Source organism: Trichoplusia ni, chromosome 15 (assembly GCF_003590095.1).
Source record: "Trichoplusia ni isolate ovarian cell line Hi5 chromosome 15, tn1, whole genome shotgun sequence".
Classification (NCBI taxonomy): domain Eukaryota; kingdom Metazoa; phylum Arthropoda; class Insecta; order Lepidoptera; family Noctuidae; genus Trichoplusia; species Trichoplusia ni.
In genome coordinates, this window is record NC_039492.1 from 6,960,962 (window position 1) to 6,981,004 (window position 20,043).

General features: G+C 37.1%; 1 protein-coding gene across 1 annotated transcript; it reads left to right on the forward strand.

Moving 5' to 3' along the window:
* The first annotated feature begins 1,284 nt into the window (after positions 1–1,284).
* LOC113501251 (chromodomain-helicase-DNA-binding protein 7) lies at positions 1,285–18,863 on the forward strand. Its single transcript, XM_026882332.1, has 16 exons — positions 1,285–1,581; positions 3,252–3,461; positions 3,533–3,825; positions 3,912–4,033; positions 4,148–4,249; positions 4,560–10,458; positions 10,539–10,713; positions 11,195–11,282; positions 11,558–11,853; positions 11,940–12,029; positions 12,366–12,563; positions 12,798–13,044; positions 13,484–13,815; positions 14,321–14,467; positions 14,654–15,416; positions 15,720–18,863. The coding sequence occupies exons 2-16, from the start codon at positions 3,328–3,330 to the stop codon at positions 18,114–18,116; spliced, it is 11,283 nt and encodes a 3,760-aa protein (XP_026738133.1). The 5' UTR covers positions 1,285–1,581; positions 3,252–3,327; the 3' UTR covers positions 18,117–18,863.
* Positions 18,864–20,043: the final 1,180 nt, after the last annotated feature.

Consider the following 20,043-nt stretch of genomic DNA (forward strand, 5'->3'; position numbering starts at 1 on the left):
AGGTCTTCTTGAGAACTTTAATCTATAATGTGATGGGGCATCTAATAGGGATCATTCACCTCCGCTCTATAGGAGAACGGACATGAAGAATCCAAAGTAGATACAAAACTATTGCAAGAATGTGTGAAAGAAAAATTTGGCTATTATAAATATGATAAGTTATGTGGACCAGTTCCTTGGATTTTCCAGAAAACTATGGCACCTGCTTCTCTACACATGGTGATGTAAATAAATTGGCAGGCGGTGACTCGCCGCTCACTAGATGGGCCCCCTATGATACCGTCACGATTGACAGCAGGTGGGCAACACCAGTGCGAGTGGCTAGGGGTGTAGAGAGGTGCGACACCGATTTCTATCAATCGCGGGTCACAGACCCGGAGCGGGTTTCCTCATTATTACGCCATGAGACACTTCCACCCCCGAGCATATAGCTCTAGCGACCCCTCTCTAGCCAGCAAGTTAAGGCAAGAAAGAGCTGGGAGTTCCCGTAAAGAGTAGACCCCCTGGGGCATTCAGGTTCCATTGTGTCACTACTCACAATATTATTACTATTATTATTCAACTATAACCACGGTTTATCCGATTCAATCGTCTTATGTGTTGCATTTGGGTAGGCTTTATTTAAAATAAGGTTTTATGCCAGTCGGTTCATCTTCTAATATATAAAATTCCCGTGTCACGATGTTAGTTACCGTACTCCTCCGAAACGGCTTAACCGATTTTTACCAAATTTTATATGTGTATTCAGTACGTCTGAGAATCGAGTAACATCTATTTTTCATACCCCAAAGTGTTAAGGGTTGCTCACACTAAAAAAACATATTTTATTTTTTATGACATTAGAAATACATAGAATTAGAAAACAACGTTTGCTGGGTCAGCTCGTAATTGAATAAATGAAGCCAGTTTAGAGAATCACGTAGAACAAATGTTCGTTATATATATATCCAAAAATACTGCCTCAAGTCCTTTTCTAATTTCTGCCATTGTTTCTTAAGACTGTGTTTTCGACAAAAGATCGTACTTGATTGTTACCAGGACTTAACGCTTTAGCTCTCATAGTGAATCGTGTTTATTTTTAAAAAGTTCAATGCTTCCTGATAAATTATTTAGCTAGGATAAGGATATGATGATTTAAATATGCCGTGACAAACGATAATAGTTCTCACTTCGCAAATCAATTTAGGTAAAACTGACACAGATTTTATTTTTAGTAAAAAAATATATTAATTTTGCTGTTTGATCAAGCACATAGAGTGAAACGGAAAACAAACCATAATGTAATAGTAGTAACATAGATAGCTAGGTACACTCCTCGTTCGTTAGCACATGTATAAAAAAACTCATTTTGGAAACAAAATGGACGGTGTTTAAATGGCGTTTGTCGTATTTGTTAGTGATGTGAGATATTATGCTTATTTGGGCATTGAATCTCAGTAATACGGTAGACGAAAAAGGAAAATTGTCTCTACCGTCGTAATATAGTCTGAACCGTGACTGTCTTTCATTGATAATTTTATGGACCTACATTTTTGGAGTATGGTATCCATTTTGTGAACAACTTGTTGTGTGGCGTTTATAGTGAGTATTATCTACTTTTATTTTAGTGAAATATTTCATAGTAATGCAGCGTTCTTACTATAGTGTTGGAAATATGGTTTAAATATAAAGTATTTGTATCAATATGTGCGTGTAAATGTTTAAATTATTCGGCTACCAACTATTGTTACCTACATGTTTTTATACACATACATAGTAGGTAGGTGGCGAACGCAGTGTTCCACTGGGATTACTCGACGCCAAGTATTTGTTAAGTACATTATTATCTAGACTAATTCGTGTCTTATTGTGTGTTTTTGTTATATCCAGTTACTTTAATTGATCGTCGAATCGGGTAGGTTCACTATGATCATCTTTTGCTATTGATTTCTCGATATTTTTGTCTCTTATTACTGCCATGAATGGTATTATATAAATAATGGTGAACGGTGTTGAGTCTAGACGACTAGACCTCAAAACTAACTGCTCACTATTATAATATAATACTATATAATATTCCATCAAGCAGATTATTTTAAGATTTTTGTTTTAATTCAATTTTTCTGTTCAATTTTTTTTTTGTGGAAATATTTAATAACAAACATTTGAACTGTTCTAATTCTATGCGTGCAGAAGGCCAGTAGCACATAAATGTTTAACAGTTTTTTTTTAACAAATTAAAACTTGAATTTAACCAAGATAAGAAAATAGTGTAATATAAATAACATAATGTACTTACACAATTGATATTAAAAAATAGTTGGAAAACCCGTATACTAAAGTGTATAAAATTGTCTATTTATAAAAAAATAACATATCAAATAGTTTTTTAATTACAAAGTGTGTAAAATATCTTAAAGGAAAACAATGCTCATTGGAAAAGAGTGCTACTTTTTGTTATGCAAAAATTAGGTCATTGATCTAAGCATCCTACTTCATGGGTATTTATTGCATATTTAAAAGTGTGTTATATTGTTGAAATGCAAAAATATACATATTTATCATATCATAAAACAAGAAAATTGAATAGAAAAAAGGGTGTCTACATAAAATATGCTTGAACACATATAGTAATATTTATATAGTAATATTTGTAAATAAAAATATACATTTTAGTTCAGAACAAACAATATTAATTTGTTATTTGAGTAAAATAATACTTTCTGTTTAGTAATTGTTTCTGGAAAATAGTAAATATTCAATGGTGTGTACTATATCTGAGCAGAGAGTAGTATTATGTCTAATGAAACATACCTAATGGTACCTACTTAATGGTTTTTTTTGGTACAGTTAACTATAAAGCGTGCTATGTTTTTAAAAAGAAGATTATGCTGTGTAACTGAACGGGAGAAGTTGTACCGCTATATGTTAATTGTGCTGTCATAAGCGTATAGCTTTTCCCCTTGGTTATGCAAGCTGAGACCATCGCCAGCCAGAAGAACACATATGAAGCTCATAATTAAAGGAACTGCTTTGTTTTTATGGTTAACAATAAATTTATGCTGACTGATTATGTATGTTACTAAAACATTTTAATTGATATATTTCTGCCTGTGCATTTTGAATGTGCTAAGAAGTGTAGTGCACCAGATTTAATTGAGCAATGTGAATAAAACACTTAATTTAAAACCCAAACAATTTTCGGATAAACAGTTAAAATGTAGAATTTGAGAAGAACCGGTATATAACTATTTATTATTTACATGTTACAGAGTAAAATGGACATACCACAATTTAATTGGATTCTTCTTGATGGAAAAATAATCATAATTCACTCGTAATAGAGTGATGGACTCATATAATTTATTTGATGATGGAAGCGGTATGTTGGAAGGACTTACTGATCTTGGTGGATCAGACAGCTTTGCTGGCAGCACATCATCTGGAGTAACTGGAGATAATAAAGATACTCCAGATAATAGGTATATTTAAATAAACAATGATAAAAATTATCTTTGAAAAATGTATTGTGTTTAACCCCAATTTATTTTAGTTACAGACAACCTTACAGTCAAAGTAGTGTACCACAAGAAGGATCAATTCAGAAACTGGCTTCGTTTGGAGGACCTTCTGCTGGGATAAATAGCAGTTCTCAACCAGTGCCGAACCCAGGTGCTGGTCCTCCTGCACCTGAATACCACGACTATGGGAATTACCCGCCGCGCCCACGCTTGCCTCAGCCGCCACATGCTCCACTACATCCATCACATCATGTGCATCCTTCACATTCATACCCAGGATATCATCCTGGCCCTGATCCAATGTATGCCATGCCAGAACAACCAGGTGAGCCCATTATTGTAACATTTGAGATTGACATAAGAGTAATGGTAACTTGAGGCATTTGCTTATACATGTAAATTATTTTACAGGAATTGGGGAAATGGGTGTGTGGTCTGGGCCTCCAGGAGCAAACAGATACTCTCCCATTACACCAAGCTATAGACATAGCTATGAACACCAGCAGAAAATGCACCAATATCCTCCGCAACAGGTATATAAAAAGTTCAATGTTATTTTTTTATTATAATTGGGTGAAAAGACAGTGAAAGGGTTCTTAATTAAACTAAGTATACTATTTGAAGTAAACATACTATGTATTGAACAGGGATCTGGAATAGGCAGTTTACAAGCACAGAATGGGGCGTACATACCAAGACAACCTCATTTTTCCCAGCCAACTTCACAACAATTATATGGACAACAGCAGGTATATATTCCTACATCATATTTTCGAAGTAGGCTTCAAAAACCCCTGGAATGTTAAAGATTTTATAAAAAAAGAAATACATTTATTTTAATGTCTTGCACCGTTTTTGGCATTCTTTCTAGCAGTGATGTGTCTTCATGTGGACTTGTGTGGTTATACTTTCAAGCAAATGTTTTCGTTATCATTATAATGTTACAAATCAATTCTTAGAAATCCCATAAAAAAGCTAATTGTGGAAACTTAATTATAAATGAAAAGTTCATTTCTCTTATACTATTTGAATGCTAAAAAATACCTATTCATTTTTCAGAACTATCCAAATTACACACAAATGCATCCACCAACTGCATCAAGAATAAGTCAACATCCAACATACCACCAGCAAATGGACGTAAATCCACATCAGTATGGTATACCACACGGTCAACAAAGCCATGCACCAATCCCACAACATCAGTCTCACCAAAACATGGCAGGTCATACTGGTGGCATGAGTGCAGGAATTCAAAGCCACCCTAATGTGCATCTCCATCATCCAGGAGCTCCACCACTACACCATGTCCCTCGCCAGTCTCCGGTGCCACCGTCGTCAGTGGCGCCTTCGCATTCAGTACCCACGCAAATGCCCTATGCGTCACCTCATCATTCTGTGTCAATGAACTATCAATCTCATCAAATTCAACATCCTTTAGATGTGAATGTGACTAACCAGTATGGTTCAGTAAAACCAACAGGAATTGAAACAGGGAGCCCGCAGTATCGCCCTCCTTTTCCACAGCTCTCCCCACAAATGTCGCCCAGGGCTCAAATATCACCACGACAGCAAACTCAATCTCAATTATCGCCGCGTCCGGTCATGTCACCGGTTAAAGGCCCTAGCGCATCACCACATGGAACACGCAATTTGGTACAGTCACCCGTGTCTGCTGGACCACCGCCTCCTGCTCCTGGACCATTTGCTTCACAAAATACACTTCAGGCTCTAGAACAAATGGTTTTACCAGCAGGTACAGAGTACCCTTATCAACGCAATCCTGCATCGCCAGCTGTATCGCATGTGGTGTCATCGCCATCTCAGTGGAATCAAAATAAATTGGCACCTACAAGTAACGTAACTCAAATCGAGAATAGTGAACAACCTGTAAAACCTACAGAATCTTCAACAACATTACCAGCACATAAACCTGAATTGGTGAAAAATATTTCTAATTCTGTATCAAATACTGAACCAAAACCAAAGCATTTGGAAAAATCAGAAACGGAGAATGACAGACCTTCCGAGAATATAATGACACCACGAAACTTTGTACAACCAACTAATATCAATAATACTCTTAAAGACAATTTAACAGCACCAAATTGTAATAATTCCTCGACTCCATCGGGTGGATCCAATATGTCGGTCCCTATAGAAACTGCTGAAACCTCTGAAAAGATACCAGCTCAGCCCACTGAACATGAAATGGATAATTTACCACCAAAGGAAGATGAAAACGGCACAACTAATGTACTCAAAACCTTTACCAGTGAACAGAAAATGGAGTCTCAACAAAAAGTAGTCGAAAATACTAATCCACCAGAAAATACGAGCGCTCTGAACGTGCAGCCCCCGTCATCACAGGCAACTCCAAATAAGGGCGTCAGTGATCATGCTCAAATAAGAGCACCTCAACAAATGCATGTACCATCTTCTTTAAATAATGGTAATACAAGTCAGTATGATAATATATCAAGCATGAATGTGAATAGGACGCCAGGTTACCCAACAGGACCCATTCAGAATGTGACAGCAAATCTGCCTAACATACCTCAAGGGTTACAGCCAAATGTCGCTACTAGTATTCCACCAGCAGTACACACTAGTGCTGCACATAATGTATCTTCTACATTTCAATCAAGTTCTACTTCCGTCACCCAAGCAGTTCCTAATATGCCCACAAACTTACCATCAAATCATACAATGCAACATCCAAATTTGACGAATACTGTTACATCCAGTATTCCAGCTCATAATCAGCAAAGTAATTTACCACCTATTTCGGCACCAATACAAGGAAACATGCAGCCTAGTATGCCTAACATACCCAGTAATATGCAATCAAATGTCCCACCCATAATTTCTAATGTGCCCGTGGGATTGCCTATGAATGTCCCAAATATGCACACACCTTTACCACCAAACCCACCTAGCATTATTTCAAATATTCCCCATAATATGAATCCTAACATGTTAATGATGGGACCTAATCCAATTCCACATCCCAATATGCCTAACATGTATCCAGCAACTCATCAACAAGAAAGGATGACTTTGCAGCAACAAATTCAAGATATATATTGTTTACCACCTTCAAATGAAAACCAAGAAAAAGTAAGATGTTTACAAGAACGACTGGCCTTACTTCAACAACATGAATCAAATGATAAGTGCAATGGAGGGCCAAATTGTACGATTCAAAATCCAGTGTATGGAACAAAGATGGTAGAAAGTCCTCAAGTTACAAGTACAACAGGGCGCGGACGTGGAAAAGGACCAGCTAAACCTAGAAAGCCTAGAGCTAAAAAGGAAAAGTTCATGTCAGCAGTACAAGCTTTAGATCAATTACCAGTATCTGAAGACTGTGTTACAGCTGGAACTGGATTACAAAGTAATTCAGAACTCGACTTAGAATTAAATGAAGATATTACTAACCTAGATAGTAGTGCTATTTCTATTGATGATTTAAACACTGGTAAAATTAGAAAGCAAAGGGGGCCGCGAAAGAATAAAGAGCGAAAGCCTCGTACTCCTAAAGAGCCTAAAGCTAAAGAATTGGGTGATAAACCAGTTAAAGAACGTAAAAAACGTGAACCTAAGGATCCTAACGCCCCTAAGAGAAAAAGAAATTCTAAAAAGTACGCCGTTGAAGTACAAGCGGATACTACGACTTCATATGACTTACTAGAAAATGATAATAAAGACACAAAATCGAATGAATTAGGTTCGAGTCAAAATACATCCATGAGTGAGAGCCCCAGTGTAGCAAAAGCTATGCCTGATTTATCATTAGATGAATCTAATGTAACTGATTTTGACGATATACCTGTTTCTAAAATAGCTATCAAAGATTTATTAGAAGAAGCAGAAGCAAAACGAGAGCAAGGAGAAAAAGATGACGACTTGGATTCAATATTTTCTAAAAGAAAGTCGTCTAAGAAACGAGCCTCAGCTGGCGGAAGTTGCAAAAAAATATCTATCCGTAAATCCCTAGGCGGTGGTAGAAGGAAAAAACGAGGGGGAATAGTTCCCGATTCTGATGGTGAACCAGATGATATGATGTCTACTCCTCCTCCATCGCCACCTCCTGAAGGGGACGATAGTCTTAAAAGAAGATCTGCTAGAAACACGCAACGAAAAAAATACACCGATGACGTTATGTTACGTTTGTCAGATGATGAATTTACAATGTCTACTCCAAAAGTGGAACGAGAATGTAAAACTGAAGACCCTGAAGCCAAAGACAATATTAGATCTGAAGGCATGCCTAAACCTAACTATATTTACGTCAATACTACTGAAGAAGATGCCATGATAGTTCAGCATGTTTTAGCATGTCGAATGGGAAAGAGAGAATTTAAGATTGAACAAACAACAAGTGAAATTATGCCAAACATTGAAAGTGAGGAAACTGAAGTAAAAACTGAGAATATAGCCACTAATAATGAAACACAGCCATCTGTTTCTGGTGAAGATATTAATGAAGACGTTAGTAATGAAAACGATAAAGAAATTAAGGAAGAAATTCCTTCTCCAGAGAAACCACTTGAAACTCCACTCGAAACTCCCAAAGTAGAAAATTCTTCAGAATTAGAAAAAGATAATTCAGATTTAAAAAATAAAAAACCGGTAATGGTTGATGTAGAAGAATATTTTGTGAAATATAGAAATTTCTCATATTTACACTGTGAATGGAAAACAGAAGAAGAGCTGTATAAAGGTGATAAAAGAATATTTTCCAAAATTAAACGTTTTAAACAAAAGCAAGCCCAACAAATGAATATTTTCGAATTGTTAGATGATGAACCCTTCAATCCTGACTACGTTGAAGTCGAAAGAATTCTAGATATGTCCGAAAATCAAGACCCTGCAAATGATACTGTAGTCAAACATTATTTAGTTAAATGGAAAAGTTTGCAGTATGAAGATAGTACTTGGGAATTGGAAGAGGATATTGATGTAGACAAAATAAGACAGTATAAGACATTCAGTGAAATTCCACCTAAAGAAAAATGGAAGTTTAAGAAGAGGCCTTCTGCAGATCAATGGGTCCAGCTGAAGGAGTCACCCATGTATAAGGGAGGCAACACACTAAGACCATACCAACTCGAAGGACTGAATTGGTTACTTTTTTCGTGGCATAACAATAGAAACTGCATTCTAGCAGATGAAATGGGTTTAGGAAAAACTATACAAAGCTTAACATTTGTTAATTCCGTATGGGAATATGGCATAAGGGGGCCTTTCCTAATTATTGCCCCTTTATCAACTATACCTAATTGGCAAAGAGAATTCGAAGGGTGGACAGAAATGAATGTTGTTGTTTACCATGGTTCACAGCAAAGCAAGAGCATGTTACAGGAGTATGAATTTCATTATAAGAATGACCAGGGTGAACCTATAAAAGAAATTACCAAATTCAATGTCCTTATAACAACATTCGAAATAATTGTCACCGATTTCCAAGAATTAAAATCGTTTAACTGGCGTATATGTGTAATAGATGAAGCACATAGATTAAAAAACAGAAATTGCAAATTGTTGGAGGGATTAAGGCAGCTGCATTTGGAACATAGGGTGTTATTATCTGGTACACCTCTACAAAACAACGTAAATGAACTTTTTTCCTTACTTAACTTCCTAGAACCCTCACAATTTTCAAGTAGTGATGCATTCTTGAATGAATTTGGTCAACTTAAAACGGAATCTGAGGTACTCAAATTACAGGCTCTTTTAAAACCTATGATGTTAAGAAGGTTGAAAGAAGATGTTGAAAAAACGCTTGCTCCAAAGGAAGAAACAATTATTGAAGTAGAGTTGACAAATATTCAGAAAAAGTATTATAGAGCTATACTTGAGAGAAATTTCAGTTTCTTACAGAAAGGCATTGCTAGCGCAGCAAATATTCCCAATTTGATGAATACTATGATGGAATTGAGAAAATGTTGCATACATCCATACCTGCTTAATGGTGCTGAAGACCAGATTCAATTTGACTACAAACAAGCTAATGGAGAGGATAAAGAAGCTTATTATAAAGCTCTTATTGATTCATCTGGTAAAATGGTACTTGTTGATAAATTACTACCAAAGTTAAAAGCAGGTGGACATCGAGTTTTAATATTTAGCCAAATGGTTAGATGTTTAGATATTTTAGAAGACTACCTTGTATTTAGAAAATACCCCTACGAAAGAATTGATGGTCGCATAAGAGGCAATTTAAGGCAAGAAGCTATCGACAGATTTTCCAAACCCGATTCTGATAGATTTGTATTTCTACTATGCACTAAAGCAGGTGGGTTAGGCATAAACTTGACAGCTGCTGACACGGTTATAATTTATGATAGTGATTGGAACCCTCAAAATGATTTACAAGCTCAAGCTCGTTGTCATCGCATTGGTCAACAAAAAATGGTGAAAATATACAGACTGATTTGTCGCAATACATATGAAAGGGAAATGTTTGACAAAGCTTCATTAAAACTAGGTTTAGACAAAGCCATATTACAAAGCATGAATACTACCCAAGGAAAAGAAACTGGAATAAAGCAATTGTCCAAAAAGGAAATTGAAGACTTACTTAAAAAAGGAGCATATGGTGCTGTAATGGATGAAGATAATGCTGGCGACAAGTTTTGTGAAGAAGACATTGAAATGATTCTAGCTCGTAGAACTCAAGTTATCCAAATGGAATCTGAGAAAGGTTCAACATTTTCAAAGGCTAGTTTTGCAGCTGCTGATCAAAGATCTGACATTGACATTAGAGATCCTGACTTTTGGAATAAATGGGCCAAAAAGGCTGAAATTGATACAACAGAGAAAAAGGAAGATGTTGACTTAATAGTTACAGAACCCAGAAAACGCACAGTCATTAAGAGGTATGGCCATGATGACGGGCCTATGGAAATGTCTGACATGGAAGTTACACCCGATTCCGACGAAGATGAAGAAGGTAACTTGATTTTTAAATTCAACTTTCCTATTTTTTTTTTAAAACTTTAAAGCTTTTCATTGTAATTTTTTGTATTTTAGGCATCAGTTTAAGAAGTAAAAGAAAGAAAGATAAGCTTGGGAAAAAAGGGCGAAGATATGCAAGTGATGATTATATACCTCGTCATGAAGGTGTTCCGGTGGATGAAGAAGTTGTCTATGGCTCATGGACAAGATCTGAATGTTTTAAGATAGAAAGGGGACTACTAACATTTGGGTAAGTGTGTACAAGTTATATTACAAATTAAGGATAAAAACTATAGATTTGAAAAAAGTTCACAAATCAAGAGCATGTTTGGGGAAAGACTCATCTCTGTGTCTGTTCCTACATTTCGTGTTAAAATGGCGTTCTGCAAAAATAACGAACAACCAATGTTAACCTTGGATGTTATAGATATTTAAATACATAAGGATCAGAGATGTGTATACAATACAATTTTTTATAAACTATTTATCACGAAAATAAATTGAGATACAGAGCTTAATACTTAATTTTAAGGGTTTGATTTTGAGTTCAGTATTTGTATTCAAGTGCCTATCTTAGTGAAGTGTATATAAATTTCGAATGATAAATAAATACTTGCTTATACATATTAAATTGTTGCATATTGTGACTTGCCACTTAATTAATAGCGAAATTTAATTTTTTGTTTAAAAATTCTCGTTTTAATAATATTGTCGTTGATTAATGTGTGCAGATGGGCGCGATGGGAAGAAATAGTTGAAAAAAATCAGTTTAGGAAAGGTTGGACAATTCCAGTCATAGAAGACTGTGCGCGAATAATTGTAAGTTGTATTTTGCTTTGTTGTAACAATTCATTTTTTTTTTTTAAAGAGCTATATGGATACATACAATAATTATATTTATATATCTTCATGTAACCTTGTTTCATATGTCCATGCAAGGTTGCTATTTGAGACTATGATGACTAGCCATGCTAATACCGAGAAAGTTTTAGACTTTCACTGAGTTTACATGCCAATACTGAATGTTTTTTACTATGTACTATGTGTGTTATAACAATTCTCTTATCAGTCTAATAGACACAAAATATTTACAGGTTTTATATTGTCTACGCCATTATAAAGGCGACGAGAAAATTCGAAATTTCATTTGGGACCTCATTGAACCTTGTGAAAACGGAGAAGTAACAATATCCAGAAACCATAGTGGACTACATAATCCTGTACCTCGTGGCAGAAATGCTAAAAAGAAAAATAGGCCTAAAGATTTGCCCAAATCAAATGATTTACAAAAATGGGAAGATACTAGCCATTGGAGTTCAACAGAAAAATATGATTGTGACTTGTATTTAGAAAATAGTTACAAAAAACATTTATTTAGACATGCCAATAAGTAAGTATGCATGATAAGGTGATAACTTACAAAATATAAAATTTATTCAAATGGTATTCAATAATACATAACTTTATTTGTTTAAGGGTGTTGCTAAGGGTCCGTATGATGTATTACATCAAACACGAAGTTATCGGAGATTATGCTACGCAAATAGAAGGTGGAATTCATGCCAGGTAAAATTAGTTCAATCAAAATAATCAGAGTATCAAGTGTGAGGTCTTAGTTAATGAAACAATCTTTAAGAGGTTTGATGCAAGACCTAAGTCAGCAAGTCAATCAACATACAGCAAATGCGATAGCATCATCATTTTTACATGTCGTTTTTGTCTTGTCTGAATATAAACGTCGAAACAAACTCAGGGTCAGCACCTTTCTTGAAGCCTAGACAATGTCGCTTTCCATACTGAGTAAATCAATCTAATCCGATTTTTGGATTGGCATTGCTTACAGTATATGTAATTGCTCATACTATGGATGATGAATTTGTGTAATTCAATATTTCTTTACAGCTCGCTAGGCATGCGCGTACCACGTGGCGTGGACAGCACTCCCCCGCGTCTATGGTGGGATAGTGAATGTGATGTGTCCCTCTTAGTTGGAACATATGTTCATGGTTACGAAAATTATTTAGCTATGCGGTCAGATCCCCAACTATGCTTCGTAGATAAGTTGGGGCCACCCGATGACGCTGAATGCACTGATATAAAGTAAGTAGTAATTTTATTCTACCCATACCGTCTCAGTGAAAGAGAGCCACCCCAAAATGTTATTTCTTAATTCTCGACCCTATTCTACACTGAATCAGCCCTTGCGGTAAGCCTATTTAAGTTACCCACCCTCTGGTCAGCCGCCCACCTACTGGCACCCATTGTGCAGATATTTTATTTCAACACATAATTTAAAAGGTCATGAAATGCTTCATTCAATTCATTGTGTAACAGGAGTGAAGAAAGAAAAGTGCGAGGCAGTGTTGTCGGCGACGAAGATTGTACAGACGATGTATCTAGCGGAGCTGGAGCCACATCTCCAGCAGCTTCTCCTCGACCTGATGACGACAGTACACAAAGTAGTAGCGGTGGACATTTGTGGCCCTCTATGCAAGACCTAAACACCAGACTCCGTAGGCTTATAACTGCTTACCAACGAAACTACAAACGTGAAGAACTTAAAATGCAACAAAGAGCTAAGGTGCGTAATAACTGTGAATATTTGTTATGATACATACTGATCAAATGACAAATTATGACATTTATAGAATTCCATTTCTAAAAGGTCGCCAAAAAATTGGAAAAATAAGAATAGTTATTAAGCGTTAAGTAAATCAGAAGATAGGATTTCAAATTTCCAAAAACTGATTCCTTTCAAAGTTTTGGCACTTTTAAGGCTTTCTGTATTTTAAAGGCAGGAAAACGTTACTGAGTGTGACGTAATTTTTGCCTGTAGTATATAGGCACAAGACCAAAATTAATAATAAAAAGTTAATAATTAACACTGAGACACCCTATAATAGTATAATTTTATATGCATACAATATCTATGGTTATTTGTGTATTGGCTTTTAAGTATTGCTTCTTATATTTTATTAATTGTACCTGTAAGATTATTAAGTTAGAATTTCATCCAGAAGATGGAGCGACGAGAGCGGATGGATCAGTTGGCCAGAGATGAGGTGTCACAGTGGCGTTGGACCCGGGCTGATGAAGAAGCTTTCCGGCGAACTGTGGCGTCCTATGGAGTAGAGTTTGACCCAACCACTAAAAGTCTTCGATGGGGTCGATTTAGAACACTTGCCAGATTAGACACTAAAAGTGACGATGCTTTAACTGACTACCTTAAAGCATTTATGGCTATGTGCAAACGGCAGTGTGGATTGTCCGTTGGAGAAGCAGAATTACCCACAAGGGCAGATTTAAAAGCAGAACCTATAGGTGAAGAACGAGCCATAGCTACTCTCGAAAGGTAAACATTATAAACTTTAATGTTTGAGATTGACTTATAATGAACAATAATTGGACTCTTAGATTTAGCTAAACTATAGTTTGGAAAAATGGAGTCTGTACAAATTCGTCTTTACATTTTCGCAACAGACAAGCCCAAAACTGTCTTGATTATAATCTATTAAAGTTCATTTCCTTTAGTTCGAGTCCTCAATCGAGTAGATTTGCGCTATCTTCCCCGCTTATTAATTTTTTTTCGAACACTTTTAAATAAAAAACGAACACTTTTAAATAAAAAACGAACAAAAATGAAATCGCTCCATGCGTGTGGGACCTATGAAATTACGGATAGACACGTCGAACTTATAACATTCCTTCTCTGCATTGGGGTTAAAAAACAGAGGAATTGAAAAAAAAATTGAGCTAATCTACTAACAAACAAAGATAATTGTTTAACTCCAAGCAGTCTGTTGTTTCTAAGATTAACATTTCAGCTTTATAATATGTATTATATTATTTCTGAACAGAATTGATCTTTTGCGAGTATTGCGTGAGGAGGTTGCTCCCCATCCGGCGCTGGATACTCGATTGGCCTTGTGCGAGCGGTCACCAGAAACACCGCCCTGGTGGCAGCCTGCTCGTCACGACAAGTTGTTAGTTTTAGGTGTATGCAAGTAAGTTGTGGTATTTTTTCTGTTAATTCAGTGACTTCTCCAATTACATTTGAATTTTTCAGGAGTTTTATTAAGTACTTACAAATATTTACACAGTTTTTTTGGGTGGAAGGTAAAAAAAGGATACGGATAAATAAGTAAGAGACATTATTGGTTTTGTGACATTTCCATGCTTTTTTTTTTCAGGCATGGTTTGGGGGATACTTACAGTAAACTATTTTGTGATCCTAAAATGCCATTTGCCGATTGCGCTGGCAAATGGTACTCGAGTCATAAAAGTAGTACACGCAGTGAAGCGCAAAAAATATCATCAGATGAAGAAGACACTACGGTATCTGAAGAGACTGCAGGTGAAACTCGCATGTCACTGAGACGCAGCAAAAGAACATCTAATGCTTGCGACCGGGTCGTCGACGATGACACCGATGCTCTCTCCGAGTTAGAGACGCTCGCAAAGCTCGGCCGAATCGAAGAAACACTTCCACCGGAGCGTTGGTTTTCGGAGCGCGCTCTAGAGACGCGATTGCATCACATCGCTCACGCCGTTCAGAACCGCGAGTGGCCCGCCGCCGCCAAGCCCGAGCCCCGCGCCGCGCCCGACGCGCACGACGAGCGCAAGCAGGGGCCCAAGCGGCACATCGCCATCGACGTGGAGACCGACCGCGCCAAGCTGCACGCGCTGCTGTCGTCGCCCGTGGCCGCGCACTCGGGCGGCGCGGCGGGCGCGGCGCCGGGCGAGGCGGGCGCGCCGCCGCCCGCGCACCAGCGCCTGCCGCCCGCGCCCGCGCCGCCGCTGGCCGCCGTGGACCTGTCGGCGCCGCTCGACCTCAGCGACGTGCACGACTTCTCCGTGGGCCGCCGCACGCCGCTACCCGACGCGTCCGTCGCCCCGCAATCCCGCAGCCGACTCGATGACACACTTTCGAGGCTTATGAAAAGAAAGAATGTGGTATGATTTTATGCATCATTAAAACATAGACTAGAGTTAGATACAACGATAGTATACCTCATTTCAATTTTCAAAATTCTATTCAATCAATCTGACCTGAATTACCCATTTAAGGTAAGCAATGCCTCAAGAAAGTATGACAATCAGCACTGATTGCTTAACTTGCTTTCTAAAGTACAATGTCTCAGTATGTTCAAAAATGATTACCTATCCTTAACCATTTCAATGTTTTACAGTCATACCGTACGCAGCTGTTAGAGGACATTACGATGTATTCTAATCATTTATTAAATACTCTTTCAGCCTGCGCCAGAGCAGATAGTAGGAAAAGAAAAGAAAAGAAAAAAGTTGGATGAAATAGTATTAGGACTATCGGCGGCTAAATGCAAGAGCCCATCTGCACCTGCATCGGACAGCCCTCGTGGCCGCGGCGCCAGCGTGCTGCCTGACGTGACAGTTACACCAGCGGCGCCTCCTTCTTCTTCGGCTAGCTCTTCGAACCAGAAACCATTTTCGGTGACGGTGACCAATGTTCCTTCACCTCAGGCTACTTCTAAGGAGTTATCTTCGTTTTTGCAACAATCTCTTGAACAAACGAAAATGCCTAAAACTTCGGGTGTGACGCCAATGAAATCTTATTCGCATGAAGCGAAGGTAAACAAGTGGCTAGCTGAACAGGCTACAGTAGATACTCGACGTCGAGGTGTGGCACCACGATTAGCCCCTGAAGAACACGTGCCAGTTGTGCATCGAGTCACTGGCAAGCGAATAGTTGGACCAAAAGCTCCACAACTAAAACATTTAGCACAATGGATTGCTGAAAATCCAATGTATGATATAGACTCTAAGTGGACAGAAGGTATCAAGGAGCACATAAAGTTACCTCAAGATGTCCGTAGTCAGAGACATTCACCAATGCAAACTACTAGTTCTAGTATGAATGAACGCAAGAAAGGGCGACCTCCTACGCTTGATTCTCCATCGGCAAATGTTATGTCTTCAAATTCGCATATGAATCAAAGTTTAGCTGGCTTGAATCCTGCAATTTTGGCAAGTCTGTCGAGTCTCAGCGCATTTGATCCTAAAACATTAGCTGCAACCTTGTCTAACTTGACTGGGTTTGACCCTAAATTACTAAACACCTTTGACCCGAAGCTACTTTCAAGCTTGAGTAGTTTTGATCCTAAAAATAACCCATTATTAAATTCATTTAATAGTATGCCAAATTTGTTAGGAAATATTGCTGGTGGTAACATATTCGCCAATTTAGCTGGATTGGGGCTCCCTGGTTTCTCTTCTTTAGATATGAATAATCTTGGGGCACCTAATGTTCCAAGTGATAGTAAATCTAAGTCTCGAAAACCTGCAGAGAGTGGAAATCCTTCAAATTCAAAATCTGCAAACTCGCAATTTCCATTTGTATTTCCCAATCCAAATATGTTATATCCTCAATTAGGATTAAGTGGTCTAAATCCATTTGGTATGCATTCGGGGATGTCATCAGCTTATGATGCTTTAGGTTTGTTGAGTAATAACATAGTAGCTAGTTCGGGTGCCTCTACTATGCAGGGTTCAAGCCATAACACTGCACGTAGCACGGCGAAAACTACTACACCTCGTTCATCAACTATAGTTACAAATTCATCTACATCTCGGCAACAAAAAGTATCAGATCGGCAACAATCAAGTCAATTACCACAAATTCATTTACCTCCAGATCCTTATCTATTAGAATCTCTTTCAAAGCAATCATTAAATTATGAATCAATTTTAAGACCAGACAAGCGATCTCGGGACATTGATAGCCATGAAGCCACTGCAACTGATTTATCTAAGACTGATAAAAAGAAATTGCCGTTTGATGCATTGAGGTCCCAAGTTCCACCTGAATTTGCTGCAGTTCAGGAAAAGCTATTAAAAGGTGATAAAAAGGATATTGACATAAGTAAAATGCTGTTAGAGCAAATGGCTTCTGGAGCTTTAAGTGCCAGCCTTGTGAGTTCAGCGGAATCCAAAAAAGTTAAGGATGATAAAGATGTTTCTGAAAAACTATCGAAGTCTTCTGACTACATATCTAGGACAATCACTTCTGAAGAGGGACCTTCTGGAATTTCATTATCTCATAAAAGAACTCATGATGAAATTACCAATGAGCCGGAAAATTTGGCCCTAACAGCAACAGAATTGAATTCTGCTAAAAAAGTAAAAGAGAATCCTGCTTCCGAAAAAAAAGTAATTGATAAGCCTCCTGACCACTCGACACATACTGGGGAAATGGACCTTGAAGATCTAATTGCGCCTTCAACAGTAATTAAAACTGGAATGAAAGCCGACTTTGATGCTTCTGTTTCTAAATTAACCCCAACGGAAATGACCACATCCTCCACTGGTTTTGACAGAGACGAAAAATCACAAAACAAGCAAATAAGTTCCTATCATGATGATCCCAATCTTCAAGGTAGTGAGGTTAACTCCTTAAATGATGATTGCACAGATAAATTTGATAATGAAATTAAAGACGGTGGTGCCAATGAAGATGGTTCAAATGGTGGAGATATGTCTGCCAATGATGTAGGACGTAGATGTAACAGAAAAAAAAGTCGCAAGTCATCTGAGGAGCTGCCATCTTCATGCCCGCGACGTGAGCTAAGGTCGAGCTCTGGACGACAATCGACAGAAACAATGAATACAAATCATTAAATCATCCATATATTTAAATAAAACGAAAAATATCCACTGTTACTACTATTTTATTCCAAAACAGTGGTCTAGTTTCTTTCTTGAAGAAATTACGGATGTTAAGTGATTATTATTATGAAAACTTCAGTTAACTAATAAAATAGAGTAATCTATTTTATTTTTTTCTGATTTAAGGCTTTTCTAGAGTAAGAATTAGCTTAGTTATAAGAATAATATTCTTATTTTAAACTTGTATAATAATAACAGAAGACTGGATACTCCACATACACAGGTCCACAGTTGTACTCAAAGTTCTTCATCAGTACTTTATTGTAATAGTTACTAGAAATACAACATATTAATCAATTAGAACAAACTTAAATAGCGTTATTTACAATCAGAATTATTAACGACGTATAGAATGTGGCTTAGAATTTCATTACGTAGTTTATACGATAAACTATTGACACTTTAGAGATCTCTTACAAATTATGTAGTTCAGTTTCTTTTTGACTACTGTTTGTATTAAAAGTAAGTTAGAATTTTCGAGTAAATAAATAATCATTGAGGACGAGTGAAAAGCTAAAATTATTCCTGGTTTTATTATTATTTCTCATTTTTAATTTAGTTATTAATGTAAGATTTAAGTCAAACACTGAATGTGATAAAATATTTATTACATGTATTCTTATTGTTTACACTGCTCTATTAATGAATGTATTATATTATAATTATGTGACAAATCATAAAATAAACATAGAACTGATATTTTTTTCTCATTTGTTCTAGAACACCAAATAACCCGAACCAAATCCTCATGAATGTTCTGACTCATATAATTGAGTCAAAGAACCGAAAATTCTATAAATATATTCAATATTACATATTATTCTTTAACAACAAAAATTAAAAACAATATTTTCCTGTTTATAATACTAAATACTAATATAATAAATATGAAAGTATTTCTGTCTGTCTGGCTTTTACGCCAAAACTACTAAACCGATTGTATCGAAATTCCGTACCTTGAAAAGGGGCATCATCGGCCTAGCCTTTTCCCAACTATGTTGGTGTCGGCTTCCAGTCTAACCGGATTCAGCTAGTACCAGTGTTTTAAAAGGAGCGACTGCCTATTTGACCTCCTCAACCCAGTTATCTAGGCAACACGATACCCCTTGGTTAGACTGGTTGTCAGACTTTTAAGCTTCTGACTACCTGTAACGACTGTCAAAGATGTGAAAAACCGAATTTGGAATAACTGCCGGGACCCTCAATTTAACGTGCCTTCCGAAACACGCAGGAACTCGTTATGACAAAGTTGGTCACCCATTAACAGACCAACCGCCTCAAGCGTAGCTTAACCTGTGATAGATTCACTTGGTGGTTATAGCTTAGCTACGAGCTCCGAGCTCCATGCTCCAAGGGCATAGGCTACTAAACGGATAATAGGGGGTCAAAGTTTCTTGAAAACTTAATTGTTTATTTAAAATAATGAGATATAGCACAGCGGTTTTTGGGCATTATAATAAGGGAGGAGGCGGGGGGGGATTAACGAGAACGTGAGTCACGCAAAAACGACTGGGTGGATTTTGAGGAAACTGTACTATAACTTGCAAAAAGCTTCTGTTTTTTTCAAAAACTTGTCGTGATGTTACCAAAAAAGATTAAGTAGGTACGAAGTAGAATAATATTAAGTTACTCTTCGCGAAACAATCTTCTAATGACATAAACAGCGGGTAGATAGGGAATAATCTACCCGCTATATAAATGTTCATTGTGAGGAATGATAACTTAAAGGGGGAGATGTAGATTCTCTCAAAAGTCAAAAATAAGAATAAATACTGACAAGAAAAAGGCGTTACTTGGAAAAATTTTGTTGATTGTTTCGATACAACACCTTTAAGAAATAAAATAAGTGATTATGCTCATGCGAATGCCTTTTTTTACG